This window comes from Serinus canaria, chromosome 9, assembly GCF_022539315.1.
Source record: "Serinus canaria isolate serCan28SL12 chromosome 9, serCan2020, whole genome shotgun sequence".
Classification (NCBI taxonomy): domain Eukaryota; kingdom Metazoa; phylum Chordata; class Aves; order Passeriformes; family Fringillidae; genus Serinus; species Serinus canaria.
The window spans coordinates 21,101,299-21,125,540 of record NC_066323.1 but is presented as its reverse complement, the minus strand read 5'-3'; the positions used below and the strand labels follow the sequence as shown (position 1 = coordinate 21,125,540).

Below are 24,242 nucleotides of genomic sequence, written 5' to 3'. Positions count from 1 at the left end.
CAAAAAGGTGCAAACTGTGCAGTTTGCCTTGTCTGGGATGGCTCCCACTCAGATAACAGCTATGGAAAGCCCAAGGTTACAAAGCTCTCTTCTAAAAGACCATACTACCTTCAGAGGTACCCTAATGTTAAGTGGGAAAAGACCAGCTACTTGATAAGAATAACCACCCCTAACCTACCAAAATCAAGTTACTATTGATACCATTAAGCTGTGCAACAACCAACAACAACATTATAATCCACTTCTAATTCAAGGGGAAACATCCCTCATCATCCCAGTCTAGGTAAGTGAAACTAATGAAAAAGAAGGGTCCATAACACTCAATATCCTAAGAAGATATGTCAACTTTTTCACCCTATCAGGCAAAATTGGGAGAGATGAAAAAGAAGCCAACAGAAAAAATCAGCTTATCTTGTAACAGAGGAGGAGACAGGAGTGTGTATCACACTACCAGCTGTGGACACACCAGAATGATCTACATAAAAAAAACTGGAGAATTCTTTAAGTGTTTCTTATAGAAGGTACTTGAAAAACTGTCCTTTGGGAATGATCTGGACTAACTTTGCAGCAGCGGCAAAGCTCAGGCTGGCTGTGACACTACCTCTGCCACCCTGCAATCACATACCACCATTTACTGTTTTGTATCTAGCAAGAGCTCTTCCTGTGCCTGTCATTCTGATCCTTGTAAAACTATACTGAAAAAGGTTGTGTGTTTTTGCTGTGGATGGCTCTGCCTATGATTTCGGCCATGCTTTATGAAATCCATGTACAAAAAGGAATACTGTTTTTTTTTTTTTTAACTGATTGAATTTAAACAGGCAAAGGGTTAGAGAGACAGAGCTTTAGCAGATACACAGCCACACATGAGGTTATTGCTTCCTTTCCTGCTTCACCTCTGATTTTTGTTCCTTTACCACAGAGAGGGATGCCCAGCCCACATATGAAACAATACATGAAACACCACTTCCAATGCAGGTTTGAGGGAAAAAAAAAAAAACCAACATAAATCTACTATTTATTGTCTTCTAACAGTTGCCAGAATAGAACCAGTAGGAAAAATGGAGACTAAATCACCAGGCAGATTCCTCACCTACCTTACTGAACAGATGTGATAAAGCAATGCAGCACATGAGTGTGCAGATTTTTCTCTGCAATTACACAACAGGATAAGACAAGAAATTACTCTTTCAAACACCTTGGGACTGAATGTCACTAATCTTAACTTCACAGGCACAGAACTGAGGATGTTTCAAATTCTAGCGAATTCAAAGCCCTTGTCTCATCTCACAAGTTAACTGATCTCTATATTACCAACATTCCCAGCACAATCTCCTCTCCTGCACCTTGTCTTTCACTGGAAGAAATTATTCTTGCCAGTTACGAAATCTCCCCTACTGTTTGGGGAAACGCTATTTATCATGTGCCATTTCAGCTATAGCTCAAGAATCATCAGTGCCCCGTGCTTAACCCTCTTCAGGGCTGCTGGATCATCCCGGTCTATAAATAACCCGAAATAAAACCACACTGCAGGCATAGAGAGCAGGTCAGCTGAGGCTGAATTTCGCCTGCTATGATGCACAGAGGCGGCTGACGCTACCTGCAGTGGCACAGGTGAGGCCAAAACCCTCCCCCACCGCGGCCCGCGGCGCAGCCTCAGCCTTCGGGACCAGCGGGAACGGAGACTACTGCCCTTGGAGAGCCCGCAGCCGTCCGGGCTCGGGGGCACAGGGCAGGACCCTCCGCCAGCCGAAGGCGGGGGGAAGGCGACCGCTCCCTCAGCGCGGCGCGGTCCCAGCCCCGGCCGATGCGCCGCAGGGGAAGGGAGCGGGACATGACTCATGGCTTTTGTCCGCTCGCGGGCGGCCCCGCAGCGCTCCCCGCCGCCGAGGCGGCGCGGCCGGAGGAGCGGGGCCCCGGGGCGGCGGAGCGGGGCCCTGGGGCGGCCCCGCGCCCCGGCTCGGTGCGGGGTGCGCGGGCGGCACGTGGCCCGCGCTGCGCCAATGGCAGCGGCCGCGACCATAGAGCGGGGCCGGGCACTCGCTGCACATCCCGCCCGCCGCCCTTCTCGCCGCTGCCGCCATCTTGCTGCAGGCGACGGAAGGCGTCCGGACGCGGCGCCGGGCCCGCGCCTTCCTTCCGCTCACCTGAGGCTCTCCCGCCCCCGCCCTCCCGCGCCGGGCCCGGCGTTACCTCTAGTCGGCCCGCAGCGAAGCCTATGCTGGGTACGAGGCCGACGGCCCGGCCGCCATCTTGGTACAGCAGAGGGGATGTGCGTGACCTACAACATGCGGGCGGCCCCGCCCCGTCCCAGCGGGTTGCTATGGGGATGGGGCGCGCGCGTGCGCGCGGGGGCCTGCACCGCCCAGGGGCGGGGCTTGGGGCGGGGCAGGCCCCGCCCCCTCCGCCGGCCGTGCGCGCGCGGGAGCGGAGCTCGGGGCTGGCGACTGCGGGAGGCGCTGAGGTGAGGGGCCCTGCCCCGCCCCGGGGAGTCCCCGTGCGCCGCGGCAAAGGGACCGGGTGTCAGGGGAGGCGGCGGGCAGGAGCGCTGGGAAGGGGTCTGTCCTTTTCAGCCGCGCAGACGGACCCCCGAACCTGAGGGGTTCGATTGAGGTGGGGTGATGCTGGTGAGGAGGGAGCGGGACGATGAGCGCTGCGGGCGGTGCCGGGGAGGTGAGGCGCCCTGGCCGCCCTCCCAGCGCGGGACCTGGTGCTGGTATGGGCCGCCATGGGACCCCCGGGCGGGGGCCCTCCCACGGCGTGCGAGGCAGTCGCTTCTGAACATGCTCTCGTAGAAAACTCCAGCCGGGCTGTTGAGGGTGAGGAACATGACCGACCAGCTCCGGAAAGGAAAGTCTGGGCTGCTTCGAAGCGCCCGAACCCCGATCTCAGCCCCAGGCCCCCCCCGTGCGATGCTCTGGGGCTCGGGTTTGCGGTGGGACGGGGCCTTGGCCTTCGGGTTGGGGTGTGCTCCCGCCTGTGTGGGAGCGCTCAGACCTGGCGGGAACGCTGTGGTAAACATCATTCCTGAAAGTTTTCTGTGCTCGGTCTGTATGTTAAAATATAATGTAGCTGTAGCTGCCTGCATAACTCTGCTCGCTGCTTCGTTTCCTTAGTAGCTGTGAGAAACTTTCCTCTCTTCTTAGCCCGCCTCTGAGAAATAGTTGGGTGACAGACAAGTCTCACAAATTAAAAGAATGTTCCTCTGTGTTCCAGCAGGATCTAGTTTTGTTTGGCATTGAAAACCTCTCATGGAGAATGCTTAAGCAGGAATCAATGACATCACTGGGCAGGAAACACTCTTGGAAGGAAGAGTTGCTATCAGAGCAATCTTATGTGATAAAAGGCTCAAATTCTTCACTAGCTGAATACATCACAGGTCATAGATTGTTTTGTGGACTGAAATGCAGATGTTGCAGATACTAGATTTTTTTTTTATCTTACAGTTTCACTTGACAGCCTTGTTATCCAGTTTTGATCTTGTGTCAGTAACCAAGGTGCCAGACTTTTCTCAGCAAATTTGGCTTCATGAGAAAGGACACCAAATTGCTTCAGTGTTAAACATCTTCAGTCTGTAACTCCCATCAAACCCAAATGAGGTTAAAATTGTGTGAACATACACCTATATGGTAGCTTTGGGAAGAAAATCCTCGACCTCATCCCCACATTGAAACAACTTTAGCTGGTGCCTGACACAGAAAGTTGGGCTTCTGCTGTCTAATGCTGGGCAGTTTGTTTTGATTCCAAGATGTCTCTTTGCTGGGAGGAGCAGACTGAAGGGTGCTGCAGACTGAAGCAGTTTGGTGTAATTTCATACAAACCTGAACTTGCTGACAAAATCTGCTTGGAAGATGGAAAGAATCAGGCATTGATAATATCAAATCCATGGAAATAAAGTGCAAGTGAGCATGGTAAGAGGTGGCTGAGGGATTTGGGAGTGGGAACTGATACCTTGTGGTAAGAGGGTGAGCCAGGGGAGGGACTGGAAAGGGGAATTGAGCTCTTTATCACTTGCAGATACAGCATATGCAGACGTTTTTGTTGCCACAGTAAATCACATGTTCTCCTGAAATCATGAAAGCTAGTGCTTGGTGAGTCTTTGTTAAGAGATTTTTTTTTTTTGCACAGAAGTGTTAGATAAGAAATCTTTAAAAAAAAAATTTTGCCTGTCTTATATTTCCCATGCAGCTACATATGAAAATTTTATATTGGTAAACAGAAGGTAGAATGACTGAGTTTGCAAGCATCTAGATAAAAGAGGAAGAGAAAAAGTTTCATTTTGAAGCTGTGAGCTCTTTACAAAACACTCAAGCATGGATGGAGATGTTGAGGAGAAAGAGGTTTGAAAAAAAAATACATGAGTTAGGGTTTTTTTTGGCTTTGAAGAAACAGTTTTCTCTAAAGAGCAAGGTGTCTTTTAGCAAGGTGTTTGGTTTGGTTTGGTTAGTTTCCGGAAAGGATGTGGACTTTGAAGGCTTCAGAATGGCTTGTCACACATCTGCTGCCTTCAGCACTCCACATTCATCTTGCTTGAATTTCTTGTCTGACTGCATTTATAGGAGCAATGATAGCTGAAAATTCTGCCCCTTGTTAGTACAGAAGAGTCAGATACTTGTGCCCAGTGAAGAAATTGACACTGTTTGAGAGTCTGACATTCAGTCAGGGATGCTCCTTTTTCAATTCAGTGTGTTACAGCAGGTATTACGCTGGTTTGTGGGTGAGTCTTTTCCTCATACAATTTTTAACAAGCTGACAAACATTATTATTTTTTCAGATTTTTTTCCTGTCTTTCTCTAAAAATGTCCAAGGTAAGAGTAACATTTGTCTTCCAATGTAACAGTGGGAAATACATGTTTTGTTTTTAAATACTAATCTTCAATGACAAATTGTGCAACTTGCATCTGTTTGATGATGAAGGTTATTTGAAATTTGCTGTCTATGGGAGACACAACATTGAAAGATGAGTGATCTAAGACATAGATTAAAGTAGTTTCATGCAAATATAAATCTCTGCAGTTAACTAATACTCTTGGAAGGGTTTCATTTTGGTCAGAGTTGTATAAAAGCTCCCTGGTGCATCTTCATTGAAACTTGCTTTCTGCAATTTTTGAGCAGGCATCATTTAAGAAAATGGTGGTTTAGATTTAATTTCTTTCTTTACTAATAGAATCAACTGGATTTCCAATAAAATCCTTCATTTAAAATATTGTAACCTAAAATATGATTGTCATGCTGGGATTCATCTCATTTTTGTCTCCCAGCATTTGAAATGATGGGTAGAACACCCATGTTGGTTTATTGGAGAGAAATGAGTGATAAAGGGTGCTTGAGTAATGTGTTTGAAGAGGGATCTAAGAGATGTAAAGATTTCTCTGCCATGTCTGTAGCACTGAGCATTCTGAACACTATTGTGTAAATTCCCCTCACCCTCCCTTGGAGAGAGCTCTCTGAAGAGCACTCCCAGCAGATGGCTTTCACTTCACAACTTGCTCAGGGTTTTCCTTTGGATGTGCTGAAAATGGATCAGGAATAGTCATCTTTTAATCAAGTCCATAGAAAACTATTTTATTTTAACTGTGTGTGAAGGCTGTTCAAAAAGTGATTAGTGGCCACAATTCATACTTTGTCATACTTTGATAAATAATTATTTGTGATTTTGTTTCTGTTTTACTTAAAGTGATCTTAGCTGGATATCTGAACAAGTGAAGCTTTGTTTTTTAAGCTCTAGGTCAATGTAGTTGTTCTGCACTTATTTGTGAAACTGTTGAGTAGTTGGAACCCCTGAGTAGTTTCCTCTCTGTCACATATATTCAAACCTTTTGAGTTAAGTGAGGAAAGCAGTTATACAGACTACTAAGTCTTGAGTGGTTGCTTGTCTTATTTTAATTTTTAAGTCTTATTTTAGTCTTATTTTATTTTATTTTTAGCAACAGCCTGCTCAGTTTACCAATCCAGAAACTCCTGGCTATGTTGGATTTGCAAACCTTCCCAATCAGGTTCACCGAAAGTCTGTGAAAAAGGGGTTTGAATTTACTCTGATGGTGGTTGGTAAGGAAGCTTTTTATAGTTTTTCTCACAATTAGTACTTGCTCACAGGGAATTTGAAGTTAAAACAAATGTTTTTTGCACTATTTTAAGGCTTCAGCTTGCATCAGAAACTTTCCTTTACTGTTGCATTTAGCTTTCTTTTACATTTTGTTGATTCTTGCAGCAGTTGTTTACCACAGTGAAACCATGGTTAAATACACTAATAAGTTTGTGGGGGAAGAAATTTGATTGTGCGCTCCAGCAATCCTTCCTTCCTTCCTTCTCCCCTGTCTTACAGGATTCCAGCACTCCATTTAAAATGTAGTTTAAAACTGGTTTTGCATTTGAATACTGTCTTAGCTCACTTGTGTGTTTTGATTAAGAGACTTGTATTAAGAAGGCCATTCTATTTAAAATGTTGTTTATGCTTCTTTAGTTCAAACCAATCTGAACTCTAGTCTTTTCAACCCTTCCAAATACTCTTGTAAAAGAGTATTTGAGAAAGACTGAGAATTGGACCAGTTGGTTTTGATGTGAGCTGTTACTTTTTACTTTGATCATGACTTTATGTTAGCAGTAGTAATCTAAAGTGTTATTCTGTTTGATAATTCATTGGGAGTCTGTGTTGGTAAAAAATCTGATGTCTGCAGAAATACCTTGATCCTTTGAGAAACTGGTTGCCGTTCTTCAAAATTAAATAGACTCCCAAGTGAGGCTTGGGTGTTTTCTCTGTCTCTGTTTGTGAGCCATAACTTGTGAGTTTTGGTGTTTGAACTCTGTAATTCTTGCTTTTAAACAGGCTTTCACAAAAAGTACCCTAATAGAATTAGGCTCTTCATTACTTGGCACCACAAGAAATAAATCCCATTTGTGTGCTAGATTTGCCTAAGAGAGATCACAGTGGGAATGAGCAGGAGAGGTGAGATAGAGCATGATAGGCGGTGTTTAACTTCTTAATGGTTTTGGATTTCAGTAGTTACAGGGAGAGTCTATCTTCAAACCTTTCATTAGTTTTGCCAAATGACAGCCCTAACACTGCTTTTGTCCTACTTCTGTATTTTGTTCTTCAGTGTTGTACAGAGTTTGCCCTTATCTTTGTCTTCCTAGAAATTTATTGTAGTTTTTTACTGTGTCTTTCATTGGATTTGATTTGGATGATACCATAAAGGATATCTCATAAAATCTAAGAGTAAAACCAAACTATAAGTAGCTGGTTCAAATTATTCTGTCTACTGTAACTCTTTAGAATTTACTGTTCAGTGATCCTACAAGTGTGAACAGTTCTGAGAAAGAAAATATTTGCTTTCTCTAAACTTCCAGATCTCTTTGAATTCTAATTGCAAATTCTGCCACGTAAAACAGTTCTGGAAAATAGCAATGTAAAATTATATAGACCAACAGTTGTTTCTTGTCTCTTGTAAAATAGAAATAGAGGGGAAATGATATGGTGTAAGAGAGCAGAAAGAGAATTAATCCACCCATGTTGGAGTGAAGTGGAACTTTACTGTTGTTGCCTAGCAGTATTTTAAGGAATAAATGAAAACTAAGGGAAGAGGACTTGGAAAAAAAAATCATTTCATTGAAAATTTGGAGTGGTATTTTAGATACAGTAAAATGTATCTAAAATACCAGAGGGAGACAGCTGATGTAAGATAAAATAAACTGTGCTTTAAATTGTTGATTATTTCAACAGTTTGGAATGTGAATGCTTTCTCTTCAAATATGCCTAGAGTTTAAGTATGTTCTCTTGTAGGCTGTGCCACAGTGCCTGTTTTGAGCTATCATTTTTCATTCAGTTGCCATCCTCCTTCATTTCTGAGCAGGATAATACTTTAAAAGCTGCCTATGCTGACAGAATCCTAATCAATGATTTTATCTTTTACACAGCTTTTGGTTATGTTTTTATCCCCTGCTATTGTTTACTGTGGTATCTGAAAATATGAGCTGGAGTTTATATGAATTTGGCTGCTTGGCTGTGTTGCTCCCAAAGAAATCCCAGTCACTTGTGTTTATTTTTATGTTCATTCTCATTATTAAGCTATGACTTCATCTAAATAGTTATTTCACTTAAGAGTCACTAAACTACTGTAGCCAATATAATCATTGGCAGTGACTATGAAAACTGATTTGATTTATGTGTAATATTTACCCTTACTGAGACAGTGGAATGTGGCACTGGATGAAATCATACTTTTCTGATTTTGCTGAAATGATTCCATGTGACTGTTGAGTTACTCTGGGTATGTGTCACCTTCACTGGTGCAGGCTGCACTGGCACAATCTGATCTTCAAAGCTGCATTCTGTAAGGCATTTAAAACTGGCAGCTCCTACTCAAATCTTCATTTCAAAACAGTTTCAGTCCTTTTTTTTCCTGTTGTTTAGATGTTTTTGTCAGATTCATATTGCAGTGTTACTCAGAGATTCTGTGGCCCATCATTTTTTAAGATTTATTTTTTTTAAATTGAATCCTATCAACACCTGAAATAAAACTAAAATTTTAGAAAAAGATCTCTTTGGTGAACTCAAGTACTGAGCATTTCAAGTTGCTACTCTTTTTTATGCTGTAAACATTTGTTCTGATTAAAATCTTGATCTTTAATGAGTCTAAATTTCCCTCAGGGCCATCAGTATCTCTAGAACAGAAAATACTCATGTTACAATTTGGTTATCCCCAAGTTCATCAGTACAAAAAAATTGCTCAGTGGCCATATTCCTCTTGCTTTCAGTTCTTGTTTGCCATATTGGCATAAAACCCAGAAATAAATCCCACTTTATGTAGCCTAGCTGTACAGAAGTTCAGCTATGCAATTTCATTGCTTAAATTGATGATAAAGCCTTGACGGAATATAGCTTCTCACTGGGTATGATATTTCACATTCTGGAGTGATAACAAAAAAGCTTGTTTTAAGAAATCAAGGAGATTGTTTAAGGAGACATGAAATGGAAAATCTTAAGTCTAAATGGGTCACAACTCCACTTGACTAGCAGCATTAATTACAGATGATCAGTGAAAGCTCTGGGAAAGTGCAAGATGGAAAAATTGTTTCTCAACCTTTTTGTGTAAACTTGGCTGATCCAAAATTAGAATTTGTAAATTCTTACTTTGAAAGAAATATGAAAAAAAATTATTTATGTAAATATTTTGAATTTATCTTTATATTGAATCACAGGTGAATCTGGATTAGGAAAATCTACATTAATAAACAGCCTCTTCCTGACAGATCTCTACCCAGAAAGGATAATCCCAGGAGCTGCTGGTAAATACATCTTTGCTCAATGGTTTTTGGAGTTAATTGCTTTTATCTTTGAGTTTTGGTAAAAGCCAGCAGTGATTTCTAGCTCCAGTAGTTTCTAATGCATTTCCTGACACTTGAGCTGTTTGATAAAACCGTTTTCCTCTGCACCCAGGATGTCTATCAGGTCTTTGTTATTTAGTCTTTGGATGTATTTATATTAACACATAGAAATTTGATCCCTTCTTTTGCTTAAAGACAGTCTTTGTGTCACATTAAGATAAACAATCAGAGAATTTATTTAGTTTTTAATCTGTTGCAATTGTAAACATATGAATTGTTTATGCCTGTTTACTTTAGATTGATGTTTAGTGAATGAGAACTTCACTTCCTTTTCTTCTTCATTTCCTTGTCCTATTTTTGTTATGTTATTCAAGGTATGCAATAATCCAGCAAAAGAGAACATTGTAATAAAATAAAATATGCAATTTTTCTCTTTTTGCTACCTGTTGAATGACTTGCTTTAATGATTTAATCATGTTAGCTGATGATTACTTTTAACTTCCAGCCTTAAGAAAAAAATCCATTACATATAATTTTATATTGTTCTCCCATTAGTGATGGTTTTGTCTCAGTCCCTTTTGCCTTAATTTCTACATTATTTTTAAGAAAAATATGAAATATGATACTTTTCTTAAAAACAATGTAGAAATCTCATACTCAGTCCTTTAATAACACTGAAGGAATTTATGTACTGAGTCTTTTTGTTATCAGGCCTTAGAATGCAATCGATAGAATAATATTTATGTGTTTTATCTGCCAATTAATCTTTGGAGCTGATCTCAGAGTGCCCGGGTCTCAGACTGGATTGGGCAGGATGCAGTTTGTTGTCTTTCAGATAAGATTGAGCGCACGGTGCAGATTGAAGCCTCCACAGTTGAGATTGAGGAGAGGGGCGTGAAGCTGAGGCTGACGGTTGTGGATACCCCGGGATATGGGGATGCCATCAACTGCCGAGACTGGTACGTGCACAGGGAGCATCTCTTGATCTATCTATGGAGAATAACTTAGATTTCTTATCTCTCCTGGAGGGTGAAAGTGTGCTGTGTGTCTGGGAAATGCTGAATTTGAGGTGGGATTTTTTTGTTTCCTAATCTTGAAGAAGCTTGATTTTGGTGTTATGAATGAATTCCAATGCATTCATAAATGTGAAGAGGCATCAATAACTTTGACACAAATTGAAGTAAATTTTGTGACATTTTTTCTTTCTTTCTTAACTTCCATTTTGCTTGAAAGAGCTTTAAGTGAACAATGATCTTGAGTCTCTATAATACTCTAAGAAAGTAAATCACCTACTCTTCAATGCAAGTAAAAACTCACCCCAAGATCTTGTCCACATTCACTTGAACATTCTCAGATTCTGTGCCTAATTTTTAAGTGCTTTTCATTGACTTAGATTTTTTTTGTTTGTTTAGGTTTTTTTTCTTTTTATAAATTTACATTATAGTAAATACTGAGAACTAATCTTGAGGTCAATAGCAATCAGTTTTCAGTGGTAATCCCTTTTCCCACATCTCTCAAACCCCTGAACCTCAAGGCAACCTCTGCCTTTCCCCATAATTTTGGAAATTAAATTTCCCGGTAAAGTGAAATTCAGCTTCAAGATCACATGTCCTGTCCTGGTGAGTCCAAGGGCTACTGCATGAAAAATCTCTTGTTTCATTTATTCAAAAGCTTGTTGTTGTTCAGGACCCCACTTGAGGTAATTCTTCTTCTGGCTCATGTGATAGAGAGGCCTTGCAGTCTGACTGTACTCTGGAGTATGCACCTTACAAAATCCCACAGCACCTGGGAAAGCCTGAGCTCATTCCTGCTGGTCACTGGGGACAGAGCTGCTGTATTATTGACCACATCCATTGTGACAATGCCTATTTTGCCATTTTACTCCTAAAAAACAGATTTCCTGAGCAGGTCCCTTGACCTTACTTTGTTTTATGGCAAAACCAACCTTCAGAGAGATCTGGATTATCTTCTCCCCTTGCTCAAAAACTTCCTCTGCCATGTTTCCTCACATGACGATGTCATCAGTGTTCTGAAGCCTTACACTTCAGGAGTAACATCAGCCCTTCTGTTCTCTCTGAGGACCTGCCCTCTTGAAGCTGGAGCTGCATTTATGCTTGAAGAATTTCCTGTGCTGGTTGTATTTCCTCTCAACTCCTGCACCCCTGCTGCTGAGGCAGTGGTGGCTTTTCCATCCCACTTCCTCATGTCTTTTCTGTGGTCATGCAGGTAGAACCACAGGTTACCACGTGGTGTACATCCTGTCTCTTGAGGATGGGGGTGTTTGCTCCCAGCAGCAGAGACTGGCCCATTCTGGTGGAGTATGGAACACTTCCTCTCTAGTTTGCTAGAGTTTTTCAAATCTGTTTTTAATCTTGGACAGTCTTTCCACAGCTGAGGTGCAGGTTGGTTGGGAAGAAAAAAGTTATATTCATGTTGCCAGAGCTGGGTCACCTCAAGCACTGTTGGCTCTCCTTCTTTCATTGACAACAATGCCAAAGAGTTGACATACAGCAGTGGTGTGCTCTGTACAAACTTCTGCCACATGGATTGTGTACAGTGGACCTTATCTGGATTTAGAGGGGACTGATGGTTATTTGGACCCCTATAGATTGCCTCCAGCACAGCTAATTCTCTCAGGTACTGGATACCTTCCTCCATGGCCTTCCACCTGCCTGGTCACACCATTAGATCATCCTTGAGATGATACCTTTCCCTCACACTTGACAGAAGTCACCACCAGAGCTGAGAGTTTCTGTCCTCTTCCCAATGCCCTTGTCAATGCCCACATCCCAGGACAGGGGTCCCAGTTGCTTGGCTTCCCTATAGTCTGGTTCCATGTGGTGGGCCACCATGTCCTGGTTCTAAAGCAGCCAGGTTGCCAGGGTGTCCCCCAAATGGCAGCTGAAATCTTTTCACATATCTTGCAGCTCACCAGGGGTAGGAATTGGGTGATTATCTCTGGTCCTGCCTCTTCCTCCTCCTATGAGGGCTCTGCTTCCTCTTCATCCTTCACTGAGCATACTGATTTGGTCTTGGTGGTCTTGGATTTCTTCTTCTCTGTAGGGACATCTGTTTGTGGCACAGGTTGTGGCAGTGGTTCAGCTGCAGTTGGAATGGCCATGGTGCCTGTTGCTCTGCTTTCCTCCTCCTTGCCTGAGGATGCTCTCTAGTGATGAGCAGTGTCCAGTAAATAAAATCCAGGGCTTAACAAACTGCAAAAAGTTTCTCCTCTCTGGAGTTGCCCCTTCTTGTAGATCTGGGCCAGAACCAGGACACCAGTGGACAAAAGTTGGATATGAGCAGGCAGTCCCTGAAAGCCATTAGTGTCCCAGGCTGCATCAAAAGCAGTGTGGCCAGCAGGTTGAGGGAGGGAGTTCTGCCCCACTCCTGTGCTCCTGTGAGACCTGCATCCAGCTCTGGGCTCTTAACACATGGCAGACATGGACCTGTTGGGGCAGGTGCACAGGAGGATCACAAAAATGATCCAAGGGCTAAAACAGCAGTAAGGAGAGGCTGGGAGAGTTGGGGTTCCATCTGAAAACAGAAGATCCAGGGAGACCTTACTGAGGATTTGAAATACATCAAAGGGGCTCGCAGGAAACATGGAAAGAGACTTAATACCAGGGCCTGTAGTAGCAGAGCAAGGGACAATGGTTTGAAACTGAGAGTTGATTTAGGTTGGATGTAGCAGAGACTTCTTTCCAGTGATGGTGTTGAGGCCCCTGGCACAAGTTGTCCAGAGAAGCTGTGGCTGCCCCATCCCTGAAAGTGTTCAAGGGAACCCAGGACTAATAGAAGGTGTCCCTGCCCATGAGAGTAGCTTGGAAATAGGTGATCTTTAAAGATCCCTTCCAACACAAACCATTTATGATTTTAAATCAGTTTGCAAAAAGAAACTTAAAATATCTTGAAAATGTGTGGTTAATGTTAATCAAGATATAAATATAAATTTTAAGGTATAGGCCTTTCTATTTTCCTTGTTCTATAGAATCAGTAATTGAATTTTTGTCCAGCAGAAGACTGGTTCACCAGCAGCTTAGTAGTTTAATACTACCTTTGAAAGAGTCCTAAAGTTGAGGACCATTTGGTGATTGCTCAAATCTGTGTTTGTTTTACAGCTTTAAGACCATAATCTCTTACATTGATGAGCAGTTTGAGCGATACCTGCATGATGAGAGTGGATTGAACAGAAGGCATATCATAGATAATCGAGTTCATTGCTGTTTCTATTTCATTTCACCATTTGGTCATGGGTAGGTGTTTCTCTGTCATTTTTTTTTTAATATTATTTTATTTTAGACTGTTGGTCTAAAAGCCTGGTGACTTAAATTTTCAGAATCAGGTTGCCATTACTTAAGCAACTGCTATAACTGCTGACATTAATTGGCTGTGTTCTTTTTACTGTGCAAAGAGAGTTATTTATGTTGGAATGAAAATAAATTGGTAATTTAGAGTAAAAATAAATAAACATTTTCCATATTTTAATTTTAGCCTTAAGCCTCTGGATGTTGAGTTTATGAAGGCCATACACAACAAAGTAAATATTGTACCAGTGATTGCAAAAGCTGATACACTTTCTCTGAAGGAGCGAGAGAGACTAAAGAAAAGGGTGAGTGTATTTCTGGCTTGCAGAAATGTGTTGTGCTTTGGTTGTGGCAGTGTGGTGGGTGAAGAGAGGGGCATTCTCATTAACCTTGCTCTGTCCTAGCTGAGGAAAATACAATCTCATGCACAGTGTAGCATCACTTAATATGTAGTTTGATATCCTGTAAAATATTTTATTATGTATTTAATGAGAAATTGTCCTTAGAATGTTCTTTGCAGAGTAGCAGTCTGGCTACATTTACAATTAGATTGAGTGAGTTTTGAAACTTTGGAAAAATATTTAAATACATTTGCTGATGGTAATTGCTCTGTTACCTGTTTAATCAGTCCCAAAGCAGAGATAGCATCTGCATATAGAATGTACATGTGTGTATTTGGGTTTTTTTACCCAGTCAGAATTCTGATGGTTAAAAAATAGGATTTTCAGAGATGTTTCTGATTGTGGGGTTGTCTTTCTTCCCTTATGTCACTCCTTCTGAAGCATTCCATTCTATCTTCCTGAGGCAAGACCTCTTAACACATCCAGTCATGCAGAACTTGATGCTGTATTTGCTGGCAGGAGGTGGGATTCAACAAACCATCATGAACTAATAACAGCTATGAAGTTTAGAAAGAAGTGTTAGAATTAACTTGTCAAAGGCATGCTCCAGTCTTAGCTCTTGCATTGAAAACTTTGATTTTTGTCAGTTATTCTGAAAATCCTTGTAGCTGTTATATCCAGTCTGGAATAAAAATAGAGACTTTATCTATAGTATACTCTACTAAGTATGTTTAGAGTGCTACAATTCTGCAGAAGTAAAGATTATGCTTTTATAAAGAGCAAAATTAGGGGTCTATGGCAGATGGATTCCTGGTGCAGATGCCATTACTGTCAATCATGAAGAAAAAAGTATTTATAGTGTTTATATCTCAGTTTTTCAAACACTCCCATCCCTACCCCCCCAAGGAGAAATTCAGAGGTAAGATCAAGGAGGTTAAACTGTAGAAAGCAAGTATCACTTCTGAGTCAACTCCTTTATTATTACAAAAAAAATTGCAAAGGTTTAATATAGCACAGTTTCCACAAAGGGTGGTGGTTTTGTGAACACTATTGTTTGTATGAAAGTCTGTGGCCAGTAGTTGTTGAATATCATGAAGAAATATAGTATTTAAAACTAAATCCTTGTTGAGCAGTTTGGATCAGTAAGATAAATCCAGATTTCTTGAGAGACTATGTATTAAGTAATTTTATGTTAAGATTTAAAAGTTCTGATCCTCCATGTATATTATATTGATTTATTTTATTGCATATCTCAGATTCTGGATGAAATAGAAGAGCATGGTATCAAGATTTATCACCTGCCTGATGCTGAATCTGATGAAGATGAAGATTTTAAAGAGCAGACCAGACTCCTGAAGGTGTGACTGGTGTAATAGATTATGTACATGGATAGTATATTGTATTTTTTCAGACTGCTCAGATGGCTTTAGGACAGGACCTGCAATGCAGCCTGGAGTGAGTCACTCAGGTTCACACAGAAATGAGACACCTGAAGTGTCTCTGCCCTGGCTTCCCTAGCTTGGAAGATGGTGGCAGCAGTTCCTTTTATTTATTTTACACCTTTAATTTAAAATAATTACAAATTTATTACCATAATATGCAGTGCTGAGCAGAACAAAAGTTGTTCTTGGAGTTGTTGGTCCTGGTTCACTATAAGTAACTTTTGCACTTTTGGCTTTCAGGCCAGCATTCCATTTTGTGTAGTGGGGTCCAATCAACTCATTGAAGCAAAAGGTAAAAAAGTCAGAGGTCGACTCTACCCATGGGGTGTAGTTGAAGTGGAGAATCCAGAGCATAATGACTTCCTGAAGCTGAGGACCATGTTAATGTAAGTTAGAACATTCCAATTAAATGGTAGTTTAGAAAACAATCACCAAGATAATCAAGCACTGCAGTGGGGTTTGCAGCAGTTGTGTAATCCCTGGACATATTCAGAATTTGTGTGGCCATGAGCAGCCTTGACTCAGCTGAGCTAGGCCTAGTCAGGGGTTAGACCACACAGAACCCACAGGTTCTCTCTGATCTGAATTACTCAGTGATTCTGTGAAAATAATGATTTGTCTGCTTCTTTTGTCCAATGTAGCGTTGTATTGCTACTCAGATCCCCTGGAACACAAAGCAGGTTGTGCTGATTCCAATATAAGTAGATACATTTGCAAGGGAGCAGACCTGAAGAGTCCCCTGGTTGTTTTTTTTTTCCTGGTCTTTGCTACTCTGTTTTGCCTGCTCAGATTAGTCCAAGGCCTTGCCCAGGAGTGCAGCTTCTGTCAAAGCAGTCTCAGGGCTGAGGTGACCTCTCTGTGTCCTTTATTGCACCAATTTAACTGAAATTAGTTTTAAATTAGTATGCTAAGTGGGTGTGCATGCTGAGCACATTGATCCAAGACAGTGCTGAATGCCAGAGTTGCTTGAGCAAACTGATGTGACACAAGAATGTTTTATCTTTTAATTACTTTGCTTCCTCCAGCACCCACATGCAAGACCTTCAGGAGGTGACCCAGGATCTTCACTATGAGAACTTCCGCTCTGAGAGGCTCAAACGAGGCACCAGGTTGTCATCTCATGGTTACATGTTGCTTTCTCCTTTTGTGAATGTGTATTTTGCTCTCTCTGTGTCTCACCTACCATTTCATTGCTAGGATTTGGTAAACCAAGGGCAGCTCTGTAACTCCAGTCGATATCAAGTTCTATTGAGCAGCTTACAAAGAGTGTAACAAAAAATATTTTGTAAATCTGAAGTGATGGTGGTGGAGTTAGAGAATTGTGGGAATAGATCTGTGCTTTGGTCTGAGGCTTAAACATAGTTGGGTTGGAATGTTGAATGTACTAAGCAGGACAGATGTCTATGATACATATCTTTAAAAAATCTGCAAATCAGATTAGAGCTGATATCTTAAAAAAAGTGTAGATTTTTTTTAGAATTAACAACCAGAATATTTGGATGGGAACTTTCAAAAGAGATGATGAAACTTTTTTGCAATGCTTTATTAAACATGACATACATAAATAATAGCAGTCTGGTAATGACTGTTAGCCCTGTTTTGAGCTGGCTTGGATAGGGCACAGCTTTCCTGGAAAGAGAACTGGGCAAAACTCTCAATTTTTAAATACAATAACAGGGTCTGTAAAGATGAGTTGGGGAGTTCTTGGGGGAAACTGCATGTTTCCTGGTTTAGGTGTTTCAGCTGCATCTCTTCTTACAGCCACTAGAGGGTTCCAAATTGCACATTTTGGGGTTTTTGGGGCATTTTGCAAAAGTTTCCCCATCAAGCTGTAAACAGACATTTTGTAACATGTCTGGTCAGTTTTCAGCAAAAGGAGTTTTTCTTTTAGACTTTTCTGCCTGTAGCATTGGCCTACAGGCAAGATAAAATGCTCTTCTCTCCTGATTTTAAACCCTGCTTTCTGAAATTGAAGGTAAAAGTCCCCAAACTTCCCAAGTTCTCTTATCCAGCAGGTGTGTACAAAGGCCTTAGAGGTAATGTTACCTAAGGTCATCCAATTTTTAGAGGATTTCAAGTTGCTGTTAAGTTGGGTATGTGAAACTCAAACATGTTTTTGTATATTTTCTAGTTAGGTGGCTCATTTGCTTTCACATTTCTGAAATGATACTAGAACATAATTAGGTTTATTGTAAATGAGGGTAGATTTCATGTGAATTTATTTCAATCTTGCACTTCTGCTACCAGAAGTGCTTGACAATAGGTGTTTGTTTAACTGTACTCACTAATGATCTCAGAGGTTTTGGGGCACAGCAGATTTTTTTGCAATGTATTTATTTACAATAATTTATTTAATTTTATTTATACAGGATTTTTTTACAAAGTATTTCTCTGTTAACTTTTTAACAAACACCAATTTGTTTGCTTTGCCTGTTTGATGGCACTTGCTTGATTAGCTCCATTAGTAGATCTCTCCTGTTGTGACATGGAGAAGGAGAAAGCTATTAGCAAAGTGGTGGGAAATCTTGAATAAAGCCAGGTGGGAGGCAGTCACTTCTCCCAAGTAACAAGTGATGAAATAACAGGAAACAGCCTCAGGTTGCACCAGGGAGGTTTAGACTGATATTAGGAGAAACTTCTTCAGAGAAAGGGTGTTTGGGCACTGGCACAGGCTGCCCAAGGGCATGGTGGAGCTGCCATCCCTGGAAGTGTTCAAACTGCTTGTGGATTTGGCACTGGAGTGTGGAGTTTGTGAGGTCTCCAGGACAAGGTGAGAGATGAGGAATCTGAAGGCTGATTTATTATTTTATGATATTATATTATATTAAAGAATGTTATACTAAAACTATACTAAGGAAAGAGAAGGGTACAGACAGAAGGTTTAACAAGAATGAGAATGAAAAACTCGTGATTGACTCTTCAGAGTCCAACACAGCTGATGGTGATTGGTCACTAAGTAAAAACAATTCACATGAAACCAATCAAACATGCACCTGTTGGTAAACAATGTCCAAGCCACATTCCAAAGCAGCAAACACAGGAGAAGCAATCAGATAATTATTGTTTTCATTCTTTTATGAGGCTTCTCAGCTTCCCAGGAGAAGAAATCCTGGCAAAGGGATTTTCCAGAAAATATGACAGTAACACTGGGGGATGTGGTTTAATGGTGAACACAATGGTGGGTTAATGCTTGGACTCAGCAATCTTAGGTTTTTCCAACCTTAATGATTTCATGTTTCTAACAATATTAATATTATTTTAGGAAAATAGAAGATGAAGAAGTAAATAAAGACCAGATTCTGCTTGAGAAGGAAGCAGAAGTAAGATGACTGAACTTTGTATTCTTGTAATGGGGGAATTTTTGTTCTTTTGTTGCTACTTTAGAGCAAATATTTATACGATCTTGGTAATTCATAAAGGAAAAACAGTTATATGCCAATATAAGGTTATTTAAGGTTCACTAAGAAAACAGAATGAGAAGAGGTGAGAGGAGACTCAGGAGAGGGAGTTTTTGGGACAAGTGGAATCTGGTGAAACATGATTCCATTTTACTGATCAGCAATGGATGTAACACACACTGTGTGGACAAGGAGGACCATCCTCATGGGAATAAGGGTTCTACAGTTAACAGCTGCAGATTGGGACAAAGTCAGTTCAGCTCTGCAGCAAAAGAGAGAATGATGGTAGACATGGTCAGAAATAAAAAATTAAATTGAAATTCTCATTCTGCTACAATGACAAATTCATAATGCATAGATCTAATGCTGCTTTTCATGTTCCTCTAACCTATAAAGGTTATAGATAGGCAAGACTAGAAAAAGTGCAATGAAAAGCAAATGTGGGCAGAAAGGCTGAAGTGGAGACCTGAAGCAGATCCTGTGCTAGGGTAGATGAGATTAATAGCCTTGTTGAAAAGTAGATGATAGAAGGGAAAGGGTCTGACATGGTCACAGATGGCAGCATGTATGGGAATCTACTACACAAGCAAGAGGTCATGGTAAATGGGATTCATAGATGGTTAACTTCAATTTAAAAAGCTACTTCTAACATAGTCTGTTAGTCTAAAATGCAATACTCTAAAACTGAGCTTCAACCAAGTTTAGTCATGCTCGTGTCTCACTGGATGGTTTGCCTGTAATATTTGCTTCCACGTAGTCATCCCCAGCAAGGGAGCTGGGGAGTAATCCTGACAATTGTTTTTTTTGGATGACACATACAGGAGTAATTTGGAGGAACATAACCAGGCTGCCTTTTTTTTTTTTTTCTTCCATTTAAACTTTTTACTAAGTGTAAATGCTTGTTCAGTACTTCAGAACAATAATTTTTTATACCTGAAATGTCAGAGACTTCCACTTATGGATGCTTAAAAATCCCATCCCACAGTACAATAATAAACTCTATTTATTTCAGTCAGTAAATGCCAGCCTCTTCAGTGATGAAGAGCAGTAAAAGAAGATGCCATAACCTGAATACATTACCTGTCAGATAAAGAAAATGCAGATATGTGATCCCTCTTTAATAAAAATAAGAATTAGAGTGGTGACAGTGAAGAATTATATTCTGAGCTACAGAATTCTTCTGTGCTGCTTTTCCAGCTCCGTCGCATGCAGGAGATGATTGCAAGAATGCAGGCACAGATGCAGATGCAGATGCAAAGTGGAGAAGGTGACAGCAGTGCAGTTCATGGGCACCATGTGTAAAGGCTTGGGTAAGATGCTCAAATAGCCACTTAAAGGGCTTCTCCTTTAGCTGCTCTCTATGTGCTTGGTATTAAGAAGTTTTGGAAAAATGTTAACGAGATGGGTTTCTATAGGTTTCAGTCTGAATTTTAATTTATAAGGATTAACTGCTGTTTGCAAAGGTAGATGGCTTGGAATCAAACTAAACAGTGTGGTGGTGTGTGTGTATACATATGAAAATTTCCCAGAAAGTCAATACAATATATCCTGGTAAGAATTATGGAAGAAGTCTTTGAAATAGTTTAACCAGGTTTCCTTATCTCATGATGAAGTCGTTGTTTACTTGTGACTTTTAAAATGTGTGCAGTTCTTTCAGGTTTCTTAATGTGAGAAGACTGCTGATCTGAAGTAGTATTTTCCTGTCTTGTTTTTAGATTATTTTATCCCCTGACTCACAGGAGACCTCCTGGAGCTGGATTGCAGTGGTGGAAGACAAAAGGATGCCTCTTGCTTCCATGTGATCTGGAGCTTGCTGTGGAGTTTAATGTGGAACTGTTTTGTGGTAACATCTTGTGAGATGTATTTCATAACATGTAGTCAGTTGGTATTTTTATATCTTATACACATTTGACTTTCATTTTCTTTAGTCCTTCTTTTCTTGAGGTTATTTTAAATTTCCTATTAGGGATACAAAATAGTCATTGAAAGTTTTCTAGCCTGATAAGCAGTAGATAATAATATTTTTTTAATATACCTTGTTAGCTCCCTGCTTTTAACTTTGTATTCCATTTAGAAATAAACAGCTGTCAGTGATACCTTGTTCAGTGCCAGGTAATAGTCACCTCACTAAGGCTGCACCCCTGCAAGGTTAATTTTATAAATATTGCAGTGTTTACATGTGTTTGTGAGACCAGCAGCCCTTTCTCTGTCTCTGCTCACAGCAGAGGATTTCCTTGGCCTCTGCAAAATATCAAATGAAAATTCAAGCATGCCTTGTGTCTTAGCAAAAGAAAGAAGAGGAGATGCCTCTGTGAGAGGCACACTGTATGTTACATGACAGGCATTATTTCTTTTAGATTTAACCTTGAGGGTTATTGTTCTCCTAAAATCTCTTACTCTATTGCAGCTAATTTTGAATAGTTTCTTGTAGGCCATCACAAATCACTCCTGCTATTTTCTGGCATTATTGTAGCCAAATAAACTTGAATAAAGCTGATTTTATTGTTGAATGAGGTATACTCCAAAGAGTAGTTTTCTATGCATGGGTGTTTCCTATATCCAAAGGATAAGAAATTCTATAATTCCTACTAAGTATTTTCATAGTATTTTTAGGGCATTGAAAACTGTTACATGTAGTAAATATATATATTAGCACACTTCTCTTTTTAAAAGTGACCTGTTCCTGACAGGATCAATGCAAACTGTATTTTAAGTTCTTGCTCCAGGATGGAGTCAGCAGTATTACTTCAGGAGAGACTCTGTTTTCTTTTATTAGGCCAAGGTCTCTTTTTTAATCCTGGTGGCAAAGGAGACTGTTTTTAGTTTGGCTGGGCTTGTGCTGCAGATCATTCCTTGTGTTGTGTTTGCAGCAAATAATCAGTGATCAACACAAGTGCCCAGGTGGTGGCTGACAGGGCAAGCAGTGACACAGCCTGGGTTATTTGCTGCTCCTGATAAAGCCAGCAATCAGATTTCTTCATCTGATCTATCACAAAACATCCTTATCTGAGCAGCTAATAAACAAACAGATAGAATTGCAACTTCTTTTGGCTCTTTGAGCTCAGGTGCAGCTGTGAGTTTTATAATTTTGTTAATGTTCCTGTGAAAAAAATATTAGAATTTCTACAGAAAATGTATAACTCTAGTGGTGCTTCAGTGGCTAGATTAAATATAAATATCAACTGAAATTTTTACCTGCCTGAAACTGCTGTTTTATGTTTGAATCTTTCTAAAAATGTGAAGTAAAATCCTGCATTGTAGCTGGAGATCTGCATCTCTCTCTTCCAAACAAAGTTTGACATGACTCATTTGACACGACTCATTTTCCCTTACCCTGTCAAAAGTAAGAAAATGTGAACCTTTTTGTATGCACAGAAGAGCTAAATCCCATTTTGTCAAATCTCTACATATAAAACTTGGATGGAAAAAAAACATGTGCTTCTAAATTCTTGAATTGCTTTTTCAAAAGGAGGTGTAGGACCAAAGTAACGTAGCAGCACTGTCAGAGAACACTCCACAACACCTTATTTATTTCTATTACCATGAGCCTGTACTTGAAGAAAAACTGTGAAATGTAAAATGTCTGCACAGGGGCCTGGTTGTGCTTGTCACTCTCACTGTGTATATTGGGTTGATAGGTTTTTTCCTCTATTTTTAACATGGGAACAAGAGCACATTGTCCATTTGTTTAGTGCTGTTTGGTCACCATCTGTGAAATTATTTCTTTGAAATATTTACATATCTATTAAAATATTTGTTCAGGATAAAGCATTTCATGTTATTATTAAGCAAAAAAAAAAAAGTAATTGATCTAAAAATTCAACAAGATAAATAGTTTTGTATGTTGTTTTGGCATTTAATGGGAAAAACCAAGTTTGTGGCACTAGCCATTTTAAGTGATTAATTACTGCTTCTTCCCAAGCCTTTGGGACAATTGTTCATAGTGTGCCTGATGTCTCTGAAGGTCTAGTTCCCCTTCACTTTTCTTGGGATTCTCTTGAAATGGATGGTTTTGTGCTAAGGCAAGAAAAGAAAGACTACTTTTCTCAAAAAAGCTGCTGGTAAAAGAAAGATATGAGTAGCAGAAAGGCCTGGGGACAAAAGGTAAATTCTGTTTGGTGGCTTGCTGAACTGGCCACAGTTCTTTTTCAATTACTGTGTTGTGATGGTTTTTATATTGGGAGTAAAAATACTTTGGCATTTGCAGAGCTTTATAGTTGATAGTAAAAATTACTAGTTCTTGGTACAAAAACCTGTTATAATCTATGTACTACAATTAGCTAAAACTGTAATAAAAATGCTAAAAAGCTGTTTTGTGTTTATTATGATTCTTTATTGTACTCAATATTCATTTGTGGTGATATGTTTGAAATATTGTCCTGTTCCAGCCAGGACAGGGTTAATTTTGGGGGCAGCTAGGAAGGGCAGGGTTGGAGTGGCAGTGGGTGGGGTTGGGCTCCATGGTGAGCATTTTTCCATGTGAAGCTCTCTCTCTCTTTTGTATCATTTTTGTTTTTTAATATGGTTGCTATTACTGTTCCTTTTCTTATCTCATTGCTGTTTCCAGTAAATTGTTCTTACAACATTTTGTGTTTCCAGTTCTCCTCTGCATCCTGATGCAGAAAAGAGGGAGAGAGGACGAGGGAGCAAGTGATTGGCAGCCTGGTTTGGAGTTTCAGTGGGAACACTGAATTGGGGAATACAATTCCTAACCCAGGACAGCCTTAATTCAGCCCCAGTGTGGGCACAAAGGGGTGAGATAACCACAGATCTGCCCAGAGCAGGCTGGAAACAGGTTTGGTCCAAGCATTTTCTGTATTTGAGAAGTCACAATGTTGCTTGGTCTGTTCATGTGGCCGTGGTGCCTAATTCTGTGTATATTGCCCTAGGTGCTCCTCATGGGGTTTGCCAGGGCAGGGAGAGCAATCAGGATTGCTTTGTTGCTGTACTGTGGGATGCCACTTTATGACATGATAACATCAAGGACAATGAGGGTCACTTGCTGAGTATTCAGTGTTGCTATGCAGGGAGAACAGGGAAGGATGATTTTCCCCAGCTTTTCACCCCTTTTTCCTCCCTCCAGCCTGTTACAACAGCTTTTGAGAGTTTTGAATTCCTTTTGTATGTTAAGGAAAGCATGTTCTTGTTGCTAAGTGTGCCAGGTCTACTCAGTGGGCTCCATACCATGTTGAGAGTCAGAACAGAGATTTCTAGGGAGGTCATTCAGAGATTTGCCCCCAGGGATGAATAGACATGCATAGCATGGGAGAAAATGGGCCAGGTTTTGGGGAAATTCTCTGCTACAGTGGTTTGGAAGTTCACCTCTAAAGAAGTACAGAATATTCTGTCACTGTTCAAGTGACAGAATATTTGCAAGGAGAATGCTGTGGCAACTCCAGAGAGGAGAAACCTCTTGCAGTGTGCTGAGCCCTGGCT

At 40.6% G+C, this 24,242-nt stretch overlaps 2 protein-coding genes across 4 annotated transcripts in view; one reads left to right on the top strand and one right to left on the bottom strand.

The window, feature by feature from the left end:
* Positions 1-2,328, bottom strand: part of HDLBP (high density lipoprotein binding protein) — a 39,080-nt gene extending 36,752 nt beyond the window's left edge. Inside the window, exon 1 of the mRNA XM_030226880.2 lies at positions 2,191-2,328. The gene's annotated coding sequence lies outside the window, so the exon portion shown is untranslated. The remainder of the gene's footprint in view (positions 1-2,190) is intronic.
* A 25-nt stretch (positions 2,329-2,353) lies between these two features.
* Positions 2,354-23,117, top strand: SEPTIN2 (septin 2). Of its 3 annotated transcripts, none has more exons than XM_030227123.2 (13): positions 2,354-2,461; positions 4,772-4,805; positions 5,925-6,045; positions 9,196-9,282; positions 10,157-10,280; positions 13,440-13,574; positions 13,813-13,930; positions 15,223-15,324; positions 15,649-15,794; positions 16,434-16,517; positions 18,671-18,728; positions 20,004-20,116; positions 20,522-23,117. In XM_030227123.2, exons 2-12 carry the CDS (start codon positions 4,797-4,799, stop codon positions 20,106-20,108), a joined length of 1,089 nt encoding a protein of 362 aa, XP_030082983.1. In that variant the 5' UTR covers positions 2,354-2,461; positions 4,772-4,796; the 3' UTR covers positions 20,109-20,116; positions 20,522-23,117. The 3 variants fall into 3 exon arrangements, with proteins under 3 accessions (XP_030082983.1, XP_009087558.1, XP_050833899.1); XM_009089310.4 differs by lacking the exon at positions 2,354-2,461 and adding an exon at positions 3,353-3,376; XM_050977942.1 differs by lacking the exon at positions 2,354-2,461 and adding an exon at positions 4,065-4,088.
* Positions 23,118-24,242: the final 1,125 nt, after the last annotated feature.

What these genes read in the sequence shown, in the direction of transcription:
- SEPTIN2 (XM_030227123.2), top strand. An exon ending in ATTTACTCTGATGGTGGTTG is followed by an intron (nt 6,046 to 9,195) that starts GTAAGGAAGCTT and finishes ATTGAATCACAG; the next exon opens with GTGAATCTGGATTAGGAAAA. An exon ending in AGGCTCAAACGAGGCACCAG is followed by an intron (nt 16,518 to 18,670) that starts GTTGTCATCTCA and finishes ATATTATTTTAG; the next exon opens with GAAAATAGAAGATGAAGAAG.